Raw genomic sequence first — 22138 nt, 5'->3', positions numbered from 1 at the left:
TTGTGATTTATTGATGTGTGTTATGAAGAAACAAAGAAAGATGTGTCATGTCATTCTGATACATATTTCATGATTTATAGGGGAGCGCACGAGCCTACTGTATGTGTATGCATACTACTTCAGAGTCCTTTTTTTTATTAAAGAGATGCAATAAATACAAACAACATATCACATTTAAGATCAATATAATTAGAAAAGGTTATACATCTCATGAAACATTAATTACGAGTAAAGACTGTACAAATGAACAATAATAATGTTAGCATTACTTTCATTTACAACAAATTGAACGTATTTCCAGCCCAGAGCCGATTATTTAAAAATAACTGGTTTGATCATCATAAACGTGTCATATCCTCCAGGATTGAGTGCAATGATCGGACAGCATTATATTGTAGACAGTATTTGAGATTAATCATAATAAACATGCCACAATAATAAAATCAACGACATTAAAAATGAAAGATCATTTCATTGATCTTTGATGCGTGCAGATCCTCATTTATCTCATGACTGTGGCCTTGCTTACATAATACTGCACATTAAAATGGAAGATTACACACATGGTGGGTTAGCATTTATGAACTGCTTAAAATACTGATGTTTATTGTCAAGTTCAACCAAGTTAGTTACATTTTCTTGTCAAAATTGGGGACCATTAATGCAGGCAGAAATTGGATTAAGCTAAGCCGGTGCACGTGACGACATGCAGACTGTGATAAAGGTCTATTATAAGCACACAGAGCATTAAAGGTGACATATTATGCCCATTTTCACAAGATTTAATATAAGTCTATGGTGTCCCCAGAATGTGTCTGTGAAATTCCAGCTCAAAATACCCCACCGATCATTTAGTATAGCTTGTCAAATTTGCCCATTTTTGGGTGTCCCCGTTCAGAAGATGGCCGATCCTTTACACGAGCTTCGGATACAATAACAAAACACGCGATTCTCACTCATCCAGAAATCTCCGAAATAACCAGTGGAGTGAAGCCTTACAGAGAGACTAGGTTGCAACTTTTAGACGCAGCTGGGCGTTTCTGAATGGTTAGTGGATACATTTATGTTGTTGTTGTTGTGGAGTTACATTGATTCATCTGTGTCTGGGTGATTTCCGTTGAAAATAAAATTAATACACTGCTCTCTTGTCTCCTATTTACAGTCTGGGACTCGTCTGTGCAGAAATGAATAGAACAGTTTTCATGCTTTGCTCGAACTTTTGCCATTGCGTTAGAACTGGTTACTCTGTTGTCGCTTGCGAAAACAAAATGGCGGTGCCGTGGGTGGAAATGTTCAGATTAAAGGGCCGGTAATATTATAATAAGGTCCCCTTCCTATGTCAGAAGGGGAGCGAAATCTGATTGGCTTATTTTTTCACATGCTTGCAGAGAAAGGCTTAGCCTACCAAAACAAAGTTGCTGGGTTGTGACTATTCACGTTTTCTGGGTTGGTAGATTCTTTTGATATGCCACTTTATATCTACTTTATATAGATTAGTTTGTGCAACTCCTAGTCCACCTCATCATGCGACATGACTTTATATGAATAACCAACGACCACATTTTCTGCTAAAAACTTCTTTACTGTTCTACTGAAGAAGAAGAAAAAGACGCCTACATCTTGGATGGACTTTGGGTTAGTAAATTAACAGCAAACTTTCATTTTTGGGTGAACTATCCCTTTAAGATAAATCTATCTGAAAGTCCAAGCCACTCATTCCAACTCACTGACGCAAACACTCACAGCCCATCAACACCGTCGTCTGTAAATACTCCTCAATGCTTTTCAGCAGCTACCCCTCAATATGCTCATTACGATTTCAGAAACACATTGCAGCACAATCGATACATTTCCATTAACGTGATGGACGACTGTTTTTCAAATGCTCTCCTGTCTCAACAGAACCACAGGATGCCGTTTATGAGACAGAAGTGTCATGACTAATGCTCGCTCGCTCCTCAGACGACGTCTGTCTTCCTGGAATTTCAGCCCATTTAACTTCAGCCGATTATTCACATTCAGACACACTGCAGAGCTATTATTTTCACGTTAAAGCTTTGATGAATTCATGTAGTAATGCCTTGTGTGAAAGGAGAATGGGGGAAGATGGCTACAGTCATTTTCCGTTTCTTTCAGACGTTTCCGAAGGCCCGTTCATCCCTCTCCGTCACTGACAATGCCAGACTCAATCTCCTATAATTCATCATTCATATTGACTTACAGGACTTCACAGAGGACACAAACTGCAGCCAAAGCAGGAATGAATCCAGCAGATATGAATACCTGAATTCATAAAATGACAAGGAACCTTAAAAACATGTAAATTTATGCATCCCACATGCTCATTAATAACAAAAAAGAAAAATGAAAACACATTAGCAGCATGGATGTGCTATAGTTTTTAAATAAACACTCATTCACAACATGAATTCTGTGAGAATTTTCTCAAACTAATGCAAATCTGCTCATGCTAGGATTTTTTTAGATAGTCAGTACATCCAAATTTGAGCTTCTGAGATTCATAGCCTACTTAACGTAATGTAAAACAATATGGTTATATGCAGCATATCTACTGCTACTACACACACACACACACACACACACACACTGTGTACAGTATACAGTATACACATTTTATGTAAGAATGGAAAACCTACAACATTTGCCAAAATGTAGCTTACGTTATAAACAGCATCCCACAATGGAACGTGCTTGACAAGAATGTTGCAACGGAACCACAATAAATCCCACAACCTCTTTGATTCATTTTTTGAAAAGGCATTTTTACACAATATTAGAATAAAAATAGCCGTATTTATTTCTGAGACTGAAAATACCTACTCTTATAAATACATTGAATATTTAACTGAATTATTACTAAGGCTGTATATAAGCAATAACAATTCCGATTATTTCTACCATTAGTTTTTTTTATAAATAAATCTATTACAGATTTAAAGAAAAGAAAAAGAAAATACATAATACAGTTCAATTAAATACTTTTTATTATTAACCTTGAATAACAATAACATAAGAACGTTGCCAAGGGAATACACACACACACACACACACACACACACAATAAATTATTTCTACATGATTTACGCATGACCAAACACATCTTACAAAAAATTGAAAATAATTACAAATTAGTCTAATATCAATTACATAAATAAAATAAAAATCGAAAAGTTTTTAGAACAAACAACATAATCAAAACCTTGCGAAACAACATGACAGCGACACAAACACTGCAATTGTATTACTACATACAGACACTGATACAAAAATGCTTCTAAATACATGGATTTTCTTTAAATATTTATTCATAATATTTAAGAAATCTCACGGTTTTAAGGAGATTTAAGAAGAGTTTAATTCAATTTCAAAGTGGGGATAGGATGGAATACCATTAGCAAACTTCTGTCTCCTGAAACAGAGTGTAACATTGGCAGAATCAAATATGTGAGAACCTAGGTCAGACCAAATTTGTTTGGATATAGGGCAACCAAAAAACAGATGTGCAAATGTCTCCTCTGCTTCTTTACAAAAATAACACGAGCTGTCAATGTCCAAATAACAAATGATAAATACATATTAAAATATTAAATATTACTATTGTCAGGCTATATTTTATGTACAATTTTGAAATGTATTTAATTTGCCTCGTTAAAATACAACATGCTCCAGCACTAACAGGTAAAAGCCAGGCCCTTCTCCAATCTGCCAATCTTCTACCATTTTCCTTCCGAAGCGTTTCACGTTACGTCATATTTAGGGGGCGTGTCATCGTGCGTTCAGTCTGGAGACGTGAAGCACGTAAAGCAGCAGCTGGTGGTGGAAACAGCGTGGACATGTAAGTGCTGTGTTTGACACTTTCACTACTGTTCATTTACTTTTAACGAGTAGTTTTATCGTTGTAAATGTGTAATCGATTTAGCCAAGGTTTAACTTTACACAGTGCACAAAGTTGACGGTTTTCTTTAACAGTTTCTGTTCAAATGACAACTCTGGTCCTTCAACGTTGTAAATAATGTGAAAGTGCTGCATAGTAGGCTAGTTCATACAACAAAATAGTATGTTAATGCATGAAATACAATGAGCAATATGTGTTACAGTATTCATTAACCTTTGTTAACGTTAGTTAAATTAAACAAAAGTACATAAAAATACAGCTGTTCTTCGTTAATTCATGTTAGCTCAGGTCTATATTAGATATAACTTTTGATCTTAACTAAGACATTAACTAAGATTAATAAACACTTTAGAGCTGTGTTTTATTGTTAGTTCATGTTAACTAATGAAGTTAACTAAATGTAATGGCTTATTGTAAAATGTTACCACAAAAGCACAAGTATGCTGGCTAGTTAATAGTTGTAGTTTTCGCTCAAACAAAACCCCTATGTTAAAGTGTTAGGGTTAGATTTAAATTAAAGTGGCAATGTGGATTTTAATCAATTTCTCAATGCATTAATCAAAAAGATTACTCAAAATGTATTTATATATATATTTTTTTTTTTACCACAAATAATACATTCTCTGGTGTCTGGTACTGGAAATACGTTTAAAATCAGATACAAACCTCGTTTAAAACGTGTTCACAAACCAGCCTAACTAGTCCTACTTGAATGAGGCTTGTAGCAAAAACCTAAAAATCTGTCATCATTTACTCACCCTCAGGTTGTAACCTGTATAAGTTTGTTTCCTCTGTTGAACACAAAAGATGATATTTTAAAGAATGTTTGTATTAACCAGACAATTGACGGTAGCCATTGACTTCCATTGTACTTTTTTTTTTTTTTTTGGTATTTTTCTGTATTTTACTATGGACGTCAACTGGTTACCGTCAACTGGTTACCGTCAACTGGTTACCGTCAACTGGTTACCGTCAACTGGTTACCGTCAACTGGTTACCAACATTCTTTAAATTCAAAATATTATCTTTTGTGTTCAACAGAAGAAAGAAACTCATTCAGGTTTGGAACAACTTTGTGAGTAAATGATGATAGAATAAAACATTTTGGTTGCACTATCCCTTTAAGATAAGTGCAACTTTTTAAATAACAACATAGAATTGTAATAATAAAATAGAATAATTTTAATGCTAAAATAAATTAAAATAGTTGTTTAAATCCCTGATATGGCGTGTCAGTTGCCCATGCATGTGTTTAATATGTCTCCTCACTTTGACTTCTGTCTATGGCAGGGAGGACACACTGCTGTGGATTCTGGGTGTGTTGCTGCTCCTGTTCTGCAGTGTGGATGTGTGGTATTACATACGCGGAGTGGTTGTGGTGGTCAGGGCCTGGTTCCTCTCACCTGTATTTGACATCACAGGAGAGCAGACCGCTGGCGGACGAGTCCTTCTCCATGACGTTGACCTTTGCCATATGAACAACGCCCGCTACCTCCGCGAGTGTGACTTTGCCCGTTTGTCTTTATACACCCGCAATGGGGTGTTCAAGGCGTTAAGAGCTCTAGGGGCCAACATGGTTGTTGGGGCAAGTACCATCCGCTACAGACGCCCACTGTGTGTCGGGGAGGCGTTTGAGCTGCGCAGTCGAATCATCACCTGGGACGACAAGTCATTTTACCTGGAGCAGCGCTTTGTGTCTTGTAAAGATGGGATGGTGTCCGCTGTTATGTTCTGCAAACAGAATGTCCTGCGCAGCAGCCCGGACAAGATCCTGCAGTTCCTGTGCAAAAGAAAGGTGAGCAGCTTTAAAAGATTTATTAAACCTTTAGTTTTAACTCTCTGTTGGTCATCGGTGAATGCGATTTCACCAAGTACAACATGTTCCTGGATCAACATTTCAATCATCCAAACCAAATTTTAGGGACAGGTTTACAGTTTGTCAAGTTTAGACTAATAACCAGGGTTTGGTGCTTCTACATTAGTGTTATTCACCTATCATAAGTTATGGGTAGGGATAGGGTTAGCAGAGGAGGACTTAAAGGATTAGTTCACTTTTAAAATGAAAATTCTGTCATCATATACTCACCCTTAAGTTGTTTCAAACCTGTATGAATTTCTTTCCTCTGCTGAACACAAAGGAAGATATTTAGAAGAATGTCAGTAACCAGACAGTTTTTGGTACCCAATGACTGCCATAGTAGGAAAAAAATATACCATGGCAGTCATTGGGAACCAAAAACTGTCTAGTTACTGACATTCTTCTAAATATCTTCCTTTGTGTTCAGCAGAGGAAAGAAATTCATACAGGTTTGAAACAACTTAAGGGTGAGTATATGATGACAGAATTTTCATTTTAAAAGTGAACTAATCCTTTAACCATCAGGCAAAGGTAGGCGGCCCCCAAAAACCAAAGCCCCCCTGACATGCTTTTTAAATACGAAATGCGTGTTCATCCACGTTGACCGTGCTTCTTGTGTATCCTGCTTGTAGCAAATGAAAATATCATGCATCTGAATCTAAATACTGAGCAACATTGTGTATTATATTTGTATTGTTATAAAATGACACTCACTCGTTTCTGTGAAGGGCCCAAGTAGAGGATGCATGTGCAGATACTTTGCACAACTCAACTTCATTTTTGGTTGAAATAATCCTTAAGTGTGTGAATGTATAATTTCCTTTTCATTATTTTTTCACTTTCATTTAAATTTGTACCTTAAATAAAAACAAATGTGTTTTTAAAGTTTAGAATTACAATGAAAATTACCCCAAAGCACCACCTAGTGTCCAACCTACTTTAATACTGGTTTCACCTGTTTTAACATGAATACTGTAACATGAATACTGAAAATTATAGGGATTATTTTTCTGGGGCCTCCAAATCACTACAGTGTATATCCGCCCCTGAGGGTTAGGACTACATTTTTTGGACAGGAATGTTGTTCCTTAGACAGGAACATGTCTTTCTTGGGAAAATCACGGTGACTGGTGGTCTTCGGTCATTTTAGACTAAATTATTTCATGTAATGAAATGATAATGAAATATATTATTGTAATATAAACACACACAAAAATTGATTAGAAAACGTAAATGGTCTTAAAAAATACAGAGCAATTTTTGGGGTACAATCTACAAATCAGCCTTGATGAAATAGTCGTTGTTAATGTCTAAATATATGCAAAACTTAATAAAAGATAAGTAATGTCTCCAAATAAACTTATAAGCAACTAATGAATACTCAACCTTATATATACATTGTATTAATTGAAAATATAAACTGTTTTTATATAGAAATAAATGGTGCATCATTAGAGGGGAATATTATACCATGAAATCCATCCCAAAAAAAAATAAATATTAAAGAATAAATATTATTGAAATAAAAAAGTACATTAATTTTATTAAAAAAGATATGCTTCTATCTTTTTTGAGTTTGACTCACCCTTAATTGACGAATACCAGAGAGTTAAAGGAATTGTTTACTTCATGTTGTTCCAATCGAATATGAATTCCCGCATTTTGAAAACACTGAAGCCTGACATTTATAATCTGACTTTCTAGGTTGAAGTGCCAGAATTTCCTGAAGACCTGCAGCACTGGATCAATTTCATCTCGGCCAGCAGTAAAGCCCTCAGGGGGGAATGCCAGCTCGATAATAGAAAGAACGAATGATGGCTCACTGCCTTAAATGAACTCTTAGTCAATGGTTTACAAAAACACAAGAACGTTCTGATGCACATTAATGTTGGATACTCGTATGCAAAATAAAAATGAGTTCTGCTGTACTCTAAAAGCCTTATTCGTGCCCCATTTTGTCTCATGCAAGCTGGAAGATTGTGAATATCTAAAAATATATTCTTAAAAACAATGGATGAATATTTTCTGGTGTATTTCACGGTTTATTAACGCCACCTACTGGACTGGAGTGGAAACAAAATAATATTTAAGGTGAGACACTACATACAATTTTTTTTTTTCATGCATGAGTTAATTTTGGGCTTTTTACCTTTTCAACAAGTTTTTTTTTTTTTCAGATTTATAGTGGAAAAAAAACATCGAAAAAATACTATTAAGTGTATATTTTATAGCACCTTATCTATTTGCGTCTGTAGTTTTCAATTACAGTACGTAAGGCCGTTTTTTTCTCTAAATGTGTTTTTCTGCATTGAGCCAGAAATCTCCACTTCAGCAGCACTTGCATACACCAAACTTCAGTTTGATTCCTATCTATATCCTGAAGGTTTTTACAGAGGAGGTTGTTCATATATAATTTACCTAATATTATACATTCTATTAAAAAAAAATGGTGAAAATTACAGTGTTTTGTTTCTGGCTGTATTTTCTGATCTATGGAGTAATAAAAAGAGAAATTCAAAATCCCCTTTATAAAAACCTTTCCCTTTAATATGTAAAAAAAAAAAAAAAAAAAATTTGAAACTTGACTTCATCCAATGTTTAGATTTTCGTTCTAGAAATTTTTAATCAGAGAAGTCCTCATTTGCATATTTAAACATAACTTTTCAGAAATATTGTAATAAAACATGTTTGCAAATTTTTTTTTACCCTATTCATCTGGGGAGTTTTAAGTAGGCCTAATTAAAATGTAATAAACAACTATTTCATATGTTTTAATCCTGTTTCTCTGAGATAATTATTTCTCTATGTATTTTAACTATCTTAGTACACATTTCTGTAACCACCATCCAAAATATTTTGTATAAATATGAAATATGTTTTGTCTTGGAAACCTGTTTTCTAGTGGGATGATAGAAATCTGGCGTCATGTAGTGCGGCCTACTGCTCAGTCACGTGATCTCATTACACCAATCCGAGCGCAGTATCTGTCATTGCGGAAGTGCGTGAAGCCGGTTTTTTGGGTGTCCATCGCGTGAGTAGATCAAGAATATCATCTTTGCCAAGATTATGCTTATAAACATTGATAAATGCACCTAATTCACCAATTTATATGTATTTAAACTCAAACCAGTAGACTTGGGATAGGTTTCGTTGCACGATATTGTCAATGTTCTGTATGCGTTTTGATATTTAATCTAAATGTAGATTTTTCATTAATTTCCGAAATGAATGAGTGAACGTTACATGTGTTATAACAGCAACTATTACATTAACATTTTAATAATGACCTAATAATGTCTTGCGTCGTATTTTGCAGCATCTAAAGCCTGTCAGCATCGCTTTTTCTTTACTATCAGAGTAGCCTAAATGTAAAAAAAAAACTCAATTAACCCAGTTCTGTATCTCCATCTGACGTTCGTGAATTATTCATGATGTGAATAATTAATACTCTTCACTGTGTGTAACAGAATCATGCTGCTGTGGATTCTGTCCGGGTCTCTGGTTCTGTTCGGCAGTTTTGACGTGTGGTACTTCCTGAGAGGCTCGTGGATGGCGATCAAGTGCTGGTTCCAGGGTCCGGTTCGAGATGTTCTGGCCGAGCAGGTCGTTCACGGACGGGTTCTGCCTCACGACCTGGACTTCATGTGTCACATGAATAACGCCCGCTATCTGCGCGAGTGCGACTTCGCTCGCTTTGCGCACTGCACCCGGAACGGGCTCTTCGGGGCCGCGCGCGCGCTCAACGCCACCATGGTGGTCGGGGCCACAACCATCCGCTACAGACGCTCGCTGGCCCTCGGCGAGGCGTTCGAGCTGCGCACCCGCATCGTGTCGTGGGACGAGAAGTCCTTCTACATAGAGCAGAGATTCGTGTCCAAGTCAGACGGGTTCATCTCTGCGGTCATGCTGTGCCGACAGAACGTGATTCGCGGAAGTCCACAGACAATCTTGGATTTCCTTTGCAAGAGGGGGGTATGCATTTTTCTAACATTTATGTGCATTAAAGCAGTTGTTGTTTTATATATGTTAAAAGACACTGGACTTGTCCTCGTGTAAACCCCATCCTTCCATTTAAAAGGCAGTTAGCTATATGTTTTTATAAAGACCCAATTTATACCGTAATAGAATAACATTATGGTTACACTTTATTTTGTAGACCTTTAGTTTAGGGTCGAATTCTCACTATCAACTAGTTGCTTGCATAGGATATTGGCTGTTTATTATAAAGCACATATTAATGCCTTGTTCTGCATGACCATATTCTACATCCCTTAATCCCAGCCTACCTAAACTTAACAACTACTAACTATTAATAAGCAGTAATTAGCAGTTTATTGAGGCAAAAGTCATAGTTAATGGTAAATGGACTGCATTAATATAGCGCTTTCACAGACCCAATGGCCACCAAAGCGCTTTACATTGCCTCACATTCACCCATTCACTCACTCATTCATACACCGACGGCGGTGTCAGTACGTTATGGGAGCTGAAACGTACGTAATAGTACGTTAATAGTGAGAATTGGACCCTAATCTAAAGTGTGACCCTTTATTTTAAGGTGACATAGTTACATTGTACTTAAATAAGTACTTAGTAATATTAATAAACTATAACTTACTATAGGTTAGGCTTTGGTTTAGGGTTAGTTACTTTTACATAATATGCTAAACTTACTCTTATTACTAAGTAGTAACGTGCAACTACTGTAGGTCACCTTCAAATAAAGGGTTACCTAAATAGTCATAAATATTGTTTTGAAAATATTTAATTTACGTTACTTAAAATATAAAACCCCATACTAGAAAAAAAAAATATGTATAAAGACCCAATTTATAGTATAAATATACATAACATACTACTAAAATTGTGTGTACGATATTATTTTGAAAATATTTAGCTTCCATTTTGCTACATTACATATTTTAAGTATTATTTTTTATTTAAATGGAAATGTGAAATTAAAGGCTTTAATTTAATAAAATGTAAGTGAAAATGTGTGTAATAAATATGTGTAAAATATTATTTGGAAAATTAAGTTTCTATTATGTTTTTCCGGTAACACTTTACAGTAAGGGTCATTAGTTTACTACCTTATTTAACATGAACTAAAAATGAACAATACTTCTTCAGCATTTATTAATCTTAGTTCATATTAATTTCAACATTTATTAATATGTTATTAAAATCAAATGTTGTATTTGTTAACATTAGTTAATGCACTGTGTAGTGTACTAACATAAACAATGAACAGCTGTATTTATATTAACTAATGTTAACAAATATTAATAAATACTGTAACAAATGTATTGCTCATTGTTAGTTTCTGTTAGTTAATACTTTAACTAATGTTAACTAAAGAACCTTATTGTTAAGTGTTGCTGTTTTTCCTTATATGCCTAGTACTGTACTGTTAGTTGTTTTTTTACTTTATTATTATTTGTAAAAAATAATAATCATATTTTTGTTTATTTTGTTTATATAAAATCAATGTTTTAATAAAATGTTTTATTTCTCAACTTATTCACGGATCATCTTGCGGCCCCCGGGGTCCCGGTCCCAATTTGAAATTAGAGCATATATTGTTGGACATGTACAGTACCGTGGTAATACCATGGTAATTTTCTTTGAAGCATGTTCCTGTTTGACTAACCTATAACGCATATGTCTCTAATTTTAAGGTGGACTGCCCTGACATTTCAGAGGATCTTCAGCACTGGATTAGATTCATCTCTGCCAGCAGTCAGGCTCTGAGAGCAGAGAGCGGACTAGACGAGAAGACCAAATGATCATACCTAAAACTCTTACCGTAAGCCTTCCTTGTGCATGTAAGTTTCCCGTGATGCTAACCTTCAATCATGTAGCTTATCTCTAAATGTCCGTTTTAAAATGTACAAAAGGGTTTTCTGGTCCAGAACCTGTGTTTGGAAGCTTCAGTGTTTACTCTATCATATACCAGCCCTTTGTAGAGTTTATTTTAGTTCAGAAGTATTGCACTCTCATTATTGCATTTACAAAATCCACTCCAGAAGCTGCAAGGAATGAACCTGACAAACGCAGAGCATGTTTCTCTGTTGACAAAGAGAACGCATGAACGAATGTTGAAAAATCTTGAATGCTTGGAGCTTTTGAACGCTCCCATGACCAAATACGCACATGAACGTAACGAAAATCACTTTAAAAGGATTTGCACTGAATATTTTAATAGTTGAAATGGTCAATGAGATCTGAGCGTGTTGTTTTATCATATCACCTCATGAATTTGTTGTGCCGGTCAGATATGTTATTATAGTTTACCTTTGTTATTATTATTATTTATGAAAAGGGAACATGTATTTATTCAAGTCAAAAAATCAGAAATTTGCATCATTTATTTAAGAAGAGTATTTATGTAAAGTTATTTAACCACCTGTAATGAAACCTGAAGACTTGCATTATGAAATAAAGTACTGCATCATAAATATTGTTTGTATATGTTTCTAAGTTATTAGAAGCATTTGCTTATAAACACTGTTCATGTATCTGTATCAAGTGAAAGCAGCACTGCTGCCATCTAGTGTCGTGTTACACTCTCAAAGTGGGGAAAGTTGAATTAAAAATGTACATGAATTTCAGAATGTCTCAGCGTTTGTTTATTTGATGAACGGCAGCAGCACTGGAGATTAACATGAATAAACCCTGATGATCATGTTCTCCATGATTTGAGATGTTCCAGAGAACATCTTGTGCTTCAGTGTAAGCAAACACAAATCTGACAATTATGTTTTTCTAATCAGTGTTACTTATTTAGTTTTATCTGACCAGAGAACTCCGAACAATCGGAAATATTTTGTATTAGTTTTACGATGCAATGTTTCTTTGTTACGATATGATGTTTCTTTGTTTTACTTTAAAAATTTTAATTATTTAGTTTTATTTCCAAATTCCAAATATTATTTGTGGACCTCGGAGTGTATATTAAATAAAAAGATAAGATAAGATAATAAAGTTTAATATATGATCCTAAAAACGTTTTTTTTTTTTTTTTTTTTTACCTCTTGTTTATATAATATAATAATTATATATAATTTAATTAAGTTACCTTTTTGAAAAAAATCTTCTCTTTTATTTAAATATATAGGCTATAAGAGAAAAATAAGTTAAAATAAATAAATAGAAAGGTGTAAAACATTTTATAATTGTATTTATATAATCATATTATATATATATATATATATATATATATATATATATATATAAAATCTTATTTTTATTTTGTATTGTTATAAATAAATGTATATCTGAATATAGAATATAAATCATTCAAATAATTATTGTTTTAACTGCTGGTATATATATTTATATAAATATTGAAATATATTAAATAAAATATATTTTATACATGTGAAACTCGAATTAGAACATCGTGCAAAAGTTCATTTATTTCAGTAATTCAACTTAAAAGGTGAAACTAATATAGACGCATTACATGCAAAGGATATTTCAAGCCTTTATTTGTTAGAATTTGGATGATTATGGCTTACAGCTTATGAAAACCTTTTCACAATATTCTAATTTTGAATTTGGGGTTTTCATAAGCTGTAAGCCATAGTCATCAAAATTATAACAAATAAAGGCTTGAAATATCTCACTTTGCATGTAATGAGTCTGTATAATATATTAGTTTCATGTTGAATTACTGAAATAAATGAACTTTTGCACGATATTCAAATTTTTCGAGTTTCACCTGTATTCATATATATATATATATATATATATATATATGTGTGTGTGTGTGTGTGTGTGTGTGTGTGTGTGTGTGTGTATATTTAGATGTGTGAGATTCACCATCTAATACTCGTAACAGAGCTGAACACTGTTTTCTGACATGCTCAGTTGTTGTGAGAGCAGCTGTTCCGCCCCTCCCCCTCCTGTCAGACTCTGGTCACATGACTCACTTCCTGCATAAACAAAGCTTGCCTGGGCTTCGTTCTGCCACTGGGGCTGGACGGCAAGAATCCTTTTCAAAATGGCGCAAGCTGGGGTTTTCCTGGAGCATGACCAGTTCAACTGTTCTATATGCCTGGATGTCTTAAAGGACCCTGTGACTATTCCATGTGGACACAGCTATTGTAAAGACTGCATTAAAGGCTACTGGGACCAGGACGAGTATCTGGGGATTTATGGCTGCCCTCAATGCAGGCAGAGCTTCGCTCCCAGACCTTTGCTGGGCAGGAACACAATGCTGGCTGATGTGGTGGAGAAACTGAAGAAGACAGGACTTCACGCTGGGCCGACCCCGTCCGATCCCACCCAAGCTGAAGCTGGAGATGTTGAGTGTGATGTGTGCTCTGGGAAGAAAAACAAAGCCTTTAAATCCTGCCTGGTCTGCCTGGCGTCTTACTGCGAGACTCACCTTCAGCCTCACTTCGAGTCTGCTGCCTTTCAGAAACACAAGCTGGTTTCTCCTTCTAAGAAGATGCAAGAACAGCTCTGCTCTCGGCATGATAAACTACTTGAGGTGTTTTGCCGCACAGATCAGCAATGTATTTGTTACCTTTGTTTGACGGATGAACACAAAGGACATGACACTGTTCTAGCAACAGCAGAGATGAATGAGAAAAAGGTAAAATTGTAGAGCATTTGGGATTTTTACGAGTCAGAACAAACGATTATGTAACCTGTGTTTTTCTTCCCAGAATGCTCTGGCGGAGATGCAGATGATTTCCCAGCAGAGGATTCAGGAGAGAGAGAAGGAGCTGGCAGACCTGAGACAGGCTACACAGACGCTCACTGTGAGTGCTTTCTGTTTCCCAACACAAACTTCACTGAAGCTCAATCCGAGGAAACCGCTAGCTTTTTAATAATAGTTTATTCATTGGGTGCAAATAACACTGCTGTCTAGTTTAATTTATATATTAAATGTTCATTGTGAGAGGAAAACAAGTTTAATGTATTACTATTTTATAGTTGTATGTATGCTACCGTTTGGGATCAGTAAGATTCTTATTTTTAAAGAAATTAATACACCAAGGATGCGTTACATTTATAAAAAATGACATAGTTTTTAAAAGATTTCTAGTTCAAAGAAATTCTGTTCTTTTGAACTTCTTATTCATCAAGGAATCCTGGGGAAAAAAGCCCAATTTCAACAAAAATATAAACAATATATTAAAAAATAATATACAGCACAAGTTTTCAATATTGATAATAATCGGAAATGCTTCTTGAGCAGCAAATCAGCATATTATAATGATTTCTAAAGGATCATGACACTAAAGACGGGAGTAATGATGCTGAAAATACACCAGATATATGTATTTTATATACAAATATTCATAATATACACCAGTATATGTATAATATATACAAATATTCATGATGTATAGTTATTTTAAATTGTAACAATATTTACTGTATTTTTGGTAAGACATATTTATTACTGCTCAAGTACAGAAATAAACCTACTGTATATCGAGGCAAAATCAAACAAAATGATTACTACGTTTCACTAAAAGTGGACACAATTTGTTTTTATACTTTTATTCTTTTAAAGCTCTTGACAATAATTTAAATCACAGTAATGTCAATATCTCAAATGAAAGAACAAATGAAAATAAGATGAAAATGTTTATCTTAAACTCTGTCATGGAAACGAGCACTTATGAACCTTAATTAAACTATTTAATAATAAAAAAAAAGGAATTTACGCTGTAGCCACATTGGACGAGCGGTTTGGAAAATGGATGGATGGATGTTTCAGTTGCTGGCGCCATCTTCTGGTCAGACGCTGGAATTTACTCAGCGCTCCATTCTCACAGTGCATTATGGGTATTCTCTAGCTGTTGAGCATACATTGGTTGTACTTATTATTACGGTGCATTATGAGATTGAATGAGTGCACTCGATAATGTCCACTACTATGGTTTCAGACACCACTACAAATGGCTGTCCCCTCACATAGTGCCGTATTTAGGGGTATAGGGGGCGATTTTAAACACAGCCCTAGACTAGACTGACTAAGACTAAACTAAAAGATTCAGATCCAGAGGAAACCCCTTTGAGCCACAGATCCAGGGCAAGACCCATTGGTTCATCAATCAGGCAGTCCATGATTGAAACAAATAAAATGCTGAATGTATTTCAATAGTCATTTAAAAGGCTCAAATTGTTTTCAACTTATTTTTATTAGTTCTGTTTTTTTCACAAAAATATCAATACACTCCTACGCGAGTATGTTACATCTTTGACTACGACACAGGCGCAGTTATATGGTCTCAAATCCAAAGGCCGTATAAAGACGAATAAAGATTTCTGAATGAGTTTTTGCTCTTAAAGGGAAAGTTCACCCAAACATGAAAATTAGCCCATGATTAATAAATTGATTAATGGTTAATAAAGGCCTTCTGAAGCTATATGATGCATTAGTGTAAGAAAAATATTAATATTTTAACACATTACAAAATAAAATTCTAGCTTCCGGACAAACAAACATACGCAGTGTACTTAAACCTAAAGCACAACTTGCGTAACTTATGACGTCAAAAGCAGTGTAATAAGTCATGGCGTAGTGTAAATATCAGCAGTAGCCTACGTCTCATTACTCGCATAAGACTTAAGTGAAATCCATATGTTTGTTTGTTGAAGTAGGGCTGGGTATCGATTCAGATGTTCCAATTCGATTCGATTTTGATTCGCAAGCTCTGAATTCGATTCGATTTCGATTCTCGATTCAATTCCGATTCTAAATTCGATTTCGATTCCCGATTCGACTCAATGACTATAGATTTAATACAAATCCTATATTTATTTATTTTTGAACATAAGTTTACGAGTGGTTAATTAGTAAAAAGAAATAGAGCCACAAACCTGTATATTAAACTCTTTTTATTTTAGGTACTCTTGGGGACATTAGAACCCACCTTCAAATGCATACAATGAATAGACAGGATTTTGATGCAAGATGAAAAATTGATGCTGAAAATTAGACAAGTCAGATCAGCATGCCTTGATCAATCAGGATCAGGTTATTTTATGTTTAAGAGAAAACTAATATAAAATCTCACAGCATTATCTGTAACATGGAGGCTGCAAGCCTATGAACACTGTAGGAAAACTAATACTGGCTTTTGGGTGATAGGTATAAATAAATATGGGAAAAAATTTATTTTTGGCCTTTGAGAATCGATTTTGAATCGACCACAAAGAATAATGTCATATACACACACCTAGGAGGAATTGAGGGTGAGTAAATCATGGGCTAATTAAACATTTTGGATGAACTATCCCTTTAAATTTCAGTGAATGTTCTGGTTGGAAGGAGTTGAAAGTTACAGTATGTCTATAGTACATCAAACTCTCACTTCAAAAGCGCAATACAAATCCTGTTTTCCACGGCGTGACCCCTTTACAGCCGAAGTCATGCGTTCTGGTTATGCTTTTGTCTCCCGTCAGCTCTCCGCACAGTCAGCCCTTGAGGAGAGCGAGCGCATCTTCACAGAGCTGGTGTGCTCTATAGAGCGACGGCGCGCTGAAGTGAAGGAGCTGATCCGGGGTCAGGAGAGGGCGGCAGTGAGCCAGGCTGAAGCGCTTCTTCATCAGCTGGAGCAGGAGATAACCGAGCTGAAGAAAAGACACCGTGAATTAGGAGAGCTCTCGCAAACAGATGACCATATCGCCTTCCTTCAGGTAATGCTGCTGGTTATTCACAAATTGCTTTCTTATCCAAAGTTACCGGTAAGTGCCTTATCCAAGCACACAATGGTGGTTAGTTCATGAAGCACATTTTCAAACCTAATCAGTGTCTTTAACCACTAAGCAACACTCACTTACTCGTTTTATTGTTTTGATTAGATTTTTCAGGTACAGATTTTTCACGTTCATATGAATAGTTTTTTCTTCACCTTCATGTTGTTTCAAACCTGTGAGTTGATGCAACAAAAGAAGATATTTGGCAGAATATCTGAGCTGCTTTTTTCTTCTAATGAAAGCATATAGCCTAGCAGCTGGAAGCTTTTTAAAGTCAAAAAGGCACCATAAGTAGGCCGTGTGACTCATTTTGTGTTCAATAAAAATCTGTAGCTTCTAAATCTATTTTGTATGGAAGCCTGTTTCCACCTCAGAATAAAAACATCAAAAAGGAAATTGTTACTTTTTTTTTTTCAGATTTCAGACTTCTTTTTTTTCTCAATTTATTGTAGAAAAAAAAAATCAGAATTGTAACATGTTTACTCAAAGTTGTGTCTTTATTTCTCACAAAAAAAATCAGAATTGTGGCAAAAAAAAAGTTGAATTAGGATATGTTACCCTTAAATTTGCAATGTATAAACTCATATATATGTAGTATTTGTGTTGTGACGTATAAACTCATAACTCTGAGAGAAACTTCTGAATTGCGAATAATGTCAGAATTGTGAGATGAAAAGAAGCAATTATCTTTTTTAAAAAACGTGTATTATTCCGTGGCAGGAACAAGCTTCCACACTTCCAAATACTGTATTGTTTTAGGATTAAAGTTTGCATGAAACGGAAGTTTGCAATTAGTCTTTTCTTCCTTTTTGTGGCTGGGGCCAGATTTACCTTATATTATGACATAGGAAAAAAAATTTTTTACTAAATAAAAAGTCCCAAAGTGTACACAATATTAAAAAAATCAGTCGGACCAAACTGCGCGCGGCACTTCAGATGAGGTTTGACTGACAGTTAGAGGAGCCAATGGAGTTACGAGGTTTAGTCACACGCTCTTTTTAATATTTTTCATTGGTTAAATATTTGCACAAACCATAGACAGACATAATTAGAGACCTGTAATGATTTCTGAAAAAAAAAAAAAAATGGAGACATGAGGTTTCTGCCCGACAGCTACAATATGTAATTTTGTATTAATTGATAAAGTAATTGTCTTACAGAGAGATTTAGCATTATAGTGAAATAATAATCATTATTTTGCCTCTTTGTAATCCCCCCCCCCCCTTTAATTAAAGATACTATAAAATATCATGTATGAAAAGAGAAAAACAAAAAGAAAAAAACGTGTGCACGGAAATGTAATTTATAATAAGCACTGCAAAACATACTGTAAAAAAAAAGAGAGATAATTGGCCATTTTTAATTTCATGGTGACTTTAAAAATGTTTATTTTTGGGTGACCAATTCCATCAAATGTGAGCATACGGAATTGTCCTCTGGACTGTTTGGTATTCCTGGTTTTCACTGAGTTTCACATGGTGAGTCTTTATTTGAAAACTTCAAAGGACTCAAAGAGAGACACAGAATTGAGATTGCATCAGTCTGTGCTTTAATCTGTCACTGTGTGCTGAGATGAGATGAGAACTAGCCTTTGTGAACTGAGACCAGTATCAGGAATTGGATTTGGGTTGCGTTCGCTTTTGGTTGGCTAAAATCTCTGCCTATGGCTAACATAGTTGCAATCATTTTTTCCCCCCCATTGTTCTTCTTCAGAACTGCAAGTCTCTGTGTGCTCAGCCCGCTCCTGTTGACTTGCCAAACATTACCTGTGACCCAAACTTTGGGACAGTGATGGCGGTGCTGACGGAGTTTCAGGCTCTCCTCGAGGACGTCTGCCAGGGGGGATTTGAAAATATCTCCGAGATAGGTAAACAGCCTTGCATTGTGTTTTAAATGCCACATTTCAAGCCATTTAAAACTAAATCAATATTTCATTGTATTGTGAAATGACTCTTAATGCTCAGTCTAACACTCCTGTTCCGGTTTGCAGTGAGTGATGTTACTGTTATTCAGAGCATTAAACCAAAGACAGATTCAGAGTCAAATGAAGGTAAGAGTCCATACAGTTAAAAATGCCTTAAATGAAGTCTAGACAAAATCCTGCTTCTAGAATCTGTTCTAAAACCTAGTGAGCTGCTTTGATGCCTGCTGTCGTCACACACACTTAGTGTGAAGAATATTTTGTGGATTGGAAAGTGTTGATGGATGTTAAGGGTTCCTGAAACATCAATGCTAATAAAGAACAGTTATTTTTATATAAAGAACTCGCAATTGATTCCAACAGGATCTGGCATTAGCTTGTTAAACCACTAATTCAAAATTGTAATATGCATATAAAAATACATTGCACTTTTACTATTGTTGTCTATACTTTTTAGATTTCAATTAAATAAAAATAGAACAGTAATATTGTGAAATATTTTTACAATTTAAAATAACAGCTTTCTATTTAAATATATTGTAAAATGTAATTTATTCCTGTGACCAAAGCTGAATTTTCAGCATCATTACTCCAGTCTTCAGTGTCACATGATCCTTCAGAAATCATTTTAATATGCTGATTTGCAGCTCAAGAAACATTTCTTATAATTATCAATGTTGAAAACAGTCATTTTTTTTGGTAACCGTGATGCATGTTTAAGGATTCTTTGATAAATAACTAAAAAAAAAAATTATTTGAAAAATATTATTTTGTGTTACATTGTAACTGTAATTTTTGACCAATTTAATGCATATTTGCTTTAAAAAAGTAGCATTGTTTCTTAAAAAAAAAAAAAAAAAACTTAAGTGATGCCAAACTTTTACTTTGTAGTGTAGATATTGACTTAAAATGCTGTCTAGGTAGGCAGCTCACTAGGTTTTGGAACAGAGCTTAACAATCAAAAACTTTAGAGGAAAATATTATTAATACTTTATTAGCTTCAAAAGCTTACAGGATTTTTTATTTTATTTCATAGCTTTAGCACCGTTGTTTGGCCAGCCTGTACAGATCCCTTTTACCGTCAGCGTCCCGACAATTGGTGTGTTTCCATTCTCGTCTTTTGGTGAGTATCAGGAAAAGATTTTATTCTATACTGTTGACATGAAGAGATTACTGGTAAAACTGTGACCATGGTCTCATCTTTGACCTCTTTGTTTCTGTATACGGTAAATCATTGTCTTCTCATCTTCTCTTCAGGATCGAGAACACAAGGTCCTCGTCAGAGACTACAGCCACGTAGGAGACGAAGGTAGCCTTAAGTGTGGCCTGAGAAACGCCTGAGTATAATTCATTGAAGAGGCCAAAGTCGGATTGTCATAGTGGTTTGAAATATGTACATTTTCAAGGTAAAAAATGTAAAGCTATATTAACCACAAACTCTTATTACTAAATAAGACAGAAATGTAAATGCAGATGCGTTTCAGTGTCTACTGTCCAAGTCTCAATGGTGTAAACTTTAAACTTACAGAATGTTAAACTGTATATCTTATAATTACAGATGTGCTTGAAGTGAAAGTTAGAATATTGTGTGTTCCAAACTTTTATTGAGGCCATTATGCTCTTTTATGAAGTTTCATGCTTGAATGTAAAAAAAACAACTTAATTTCCACATATTTGATATTGTTGCAGCTCGTCTTTTCCCAGTCTGTCAGTAACTCTGTTTAGTTCCTGTCTCTATGAAGCGCCTCCTTCTGAAAAAGCACACTGTGCTCTGATTGGTCATCTTGACAAGTGTGTTGTGATTGGTCAAGCGAGTTTAGGAAGCAACATGTTTAGGAAATGCACCGTGGCATTTACCAAAACCGTGAGTTTTAACAAACTAACTCAAGGCCTCGTCCATTAATTCTGCGTTGGGTGGGAATTATTTAAATGAGGAATATAGTGATGTTTTCGTTCCCGGAGGCGTTTCAGGAGTTCAGAAACAGTGACACTGATATAGAGAATAACTCCCGCTGGAGGGACTCGTTGTAACTTTGCAGACCATTTTCATGCTCAAACAGCAACAGATCAAAGAGAGTTGAACATGTAAAAAAAAAAAAAGCAAAACCTGTTGACTATAAGCTATGATTATAGTATTTTCTTAAGTATTAATCATACACATTATATAGAGTGCTATATTGGTGTAATTTATCAGTGTTTATAAACTGATGTCTATATTAATTGAACTGTTATTTTAGCTTCATACGTTTGAACTGTATTTGTGTGTATTAAACATTGTTTAATTGCAAGTATTTTTAAAATTATGATTTAAAAAAAATAAAGTTTCTTACAAGTAGTTTGATGGCTCTGAGATTTTACTGTGGAAACAATTTAATTTCACACAAAAAATCTCTCTCTCATAAGAAGAATCAAGGAAATAATTATCTGAACATCTGGATCTGCACAGATTTGCAAACGCTTGCAAAATCTGCATTAAAGGGAAGATAAATCTGCTCGTGAAAAATAGACTAATGAAGGTGGATTTTATAATCTGAGTCTGTCACATGAGATTTACATTTGCTTTAAAATGAACAGCTTCATTGTAAATAAACATGTAAAACTAGACAAACTATCAAAAACTATCTGCAGGTTTTATTTTACTATGCAAAAAAAAGAATAGAAAAACAGAGCTCACATGAAACACATACATTGACTACAACATAATCAGTTATTAATATTT

The 22138-nt window shown here is 34.8% G+C and overlaps 3 protein-coding genes across 5 annotated transcripts; all 3 read left to right on the top strand.

The window, feature by feature from the left end:
- Positions 1-3736: 3736 nt before the first annotated feature.
- On the top strand, positions 3737-8540 carry them6 (thioesterase superfamily member 6). 2 transcript variants are annotated; one of them, XR_013797620.1, is made up of 3 exons: positions 3737-3856; positions 5207-5962; positions 6300-7259. XR_013797620.1 is itself a non-coding variant. In XM_079612834.1 (3 exons), coding segments are annotated over exons 1-3 (618 nt in total). In that variant the 5' UTR covers positions 3737-3854; the 3' UTR covers positions 7590-8540. The 2 variants fall into 2 exon arrangements, 1 of the variants encoding a protein (XP_079468960.1); XM_079612834.1 differs by lacking the exon at positions 6300-7259 and adding an exon at positions 7479-8540 and having other exon boundaries at positions 5207-5711.
- A 142-nt stretch (positions 8541-8682) lies between these two features.
- LOC306998624 (protein THEM6) lies at positions 8683-12384 on the top strand. 2 transcript variants are annotated; one of them, XM_079612839.1, is made up of 3 exons: positions 8683-8805; positions 9242-9746; positions 11453-12384. In XM_079612839.1, exons 2-3 carry the CDS (start codon positions 9246-9248, stop codon positions 11558-11560), a joined length of 609 nt encoding a protein of 202 aa, XP_079468965.1. In that variant the 5' UTR covers positions 8683-8805; positions 9242-9245; the 3' UTR covers positions 11561-12384. The 2 variants fall into 2 exon arrangements, 1 of the variants encoding a protein (XP_079468965.1); XR_013797621.1 differs by lacking the exon at positions 11453-12384 and adding an exon at positions 10279-10576 and having other exon boundaries at positions 8758-8805; positions 9242-10132.
- A 1299-nt stretch (positions 12385-13683) lies between these two features.
- Positions 13684-21753, top strand: ftr67 (finTRIM family, member 67). The gene is made up of 7 exons (XM_079612809.1): positions 13684-14376; positions 14450-14545; positions 17205-17438; positions 19212-19365; positions 19489-19548; positions 20456-20542; positions 20677-21753. The coding sequence occupies exons 1-7, from the start codon at positions 13780-13782 to the stop codon at positions 20730-20732; spliced, it is 1284 nt and encodes a 427-aa protein (XP_079468935.1). The 5' UTR covers positions 13684-13779; the 3' UTR covers positions 20733-21753.
- The last annotated feature ends 385 nt before the right edge of the window (positions 21754-22138 follow it).

This window comes from Phoxinus phoxinus (genome assembly GCF_949152265.1).
Source record: "Phoxinus phoxinus genome assembly, chromosome: 5".
Taxonomy (NCBI): domain Eukaryota; kingdom Metazoa; phylum Chordata; class Actinopteri; order Cypriniformes; family Leuciscidae; genus Phoxinus; species Phoxinus phoxinus.
This window is presented reverse-complemented; position numbering and strand designations above follow the sequence as displayed.

Coding starts and splice junctions, on each gene's coding strand:
- LOC306998624 (XM_079612839.1), top strand. CDS start 9,246: ATGCTGCTGTGGATTCTGTCCGGGTCTCTGGTTCTGTTCGGCAGTTTT. Junction 9,747..11,452: donor ATTTCCTTTGCAAGAGGGGG/GTATGCATTTTT, acceptor TCTAATTTTAAG/GTGGACTGCCCTGACATTTC.
- ftr67 (XM_079612809.1), top strand. CDS start 13,780: ATGGCGCAAGCTGGGGTTTTCCTGGAGCATGACCAGTTCAACTGTTCT. Junction 19,549..20,455: donor AGATTCAGAGTCAAATGAAG/GTAAGAGTCCAT, acceptor TTTATTTCATAG/CTTTAGCACCGTTGTTTGGC. Junction 20,543..20,676: donor GTTTCCATTCTCGTCTTTTG/GTGAGTATCAGG, acceptor TCTTCTCTTCAG/GATCGAGAACACAAGGTCCT.
- them6 (XM_079612834.1), top strand. Junction 5,712..7,478: donor AGTTCCTGTGCAAAAGAAAG/GTGAGCAGCTTT, acceptor CTGACTTTCTAG/GTTGAAGTGCCAGAATTTCC.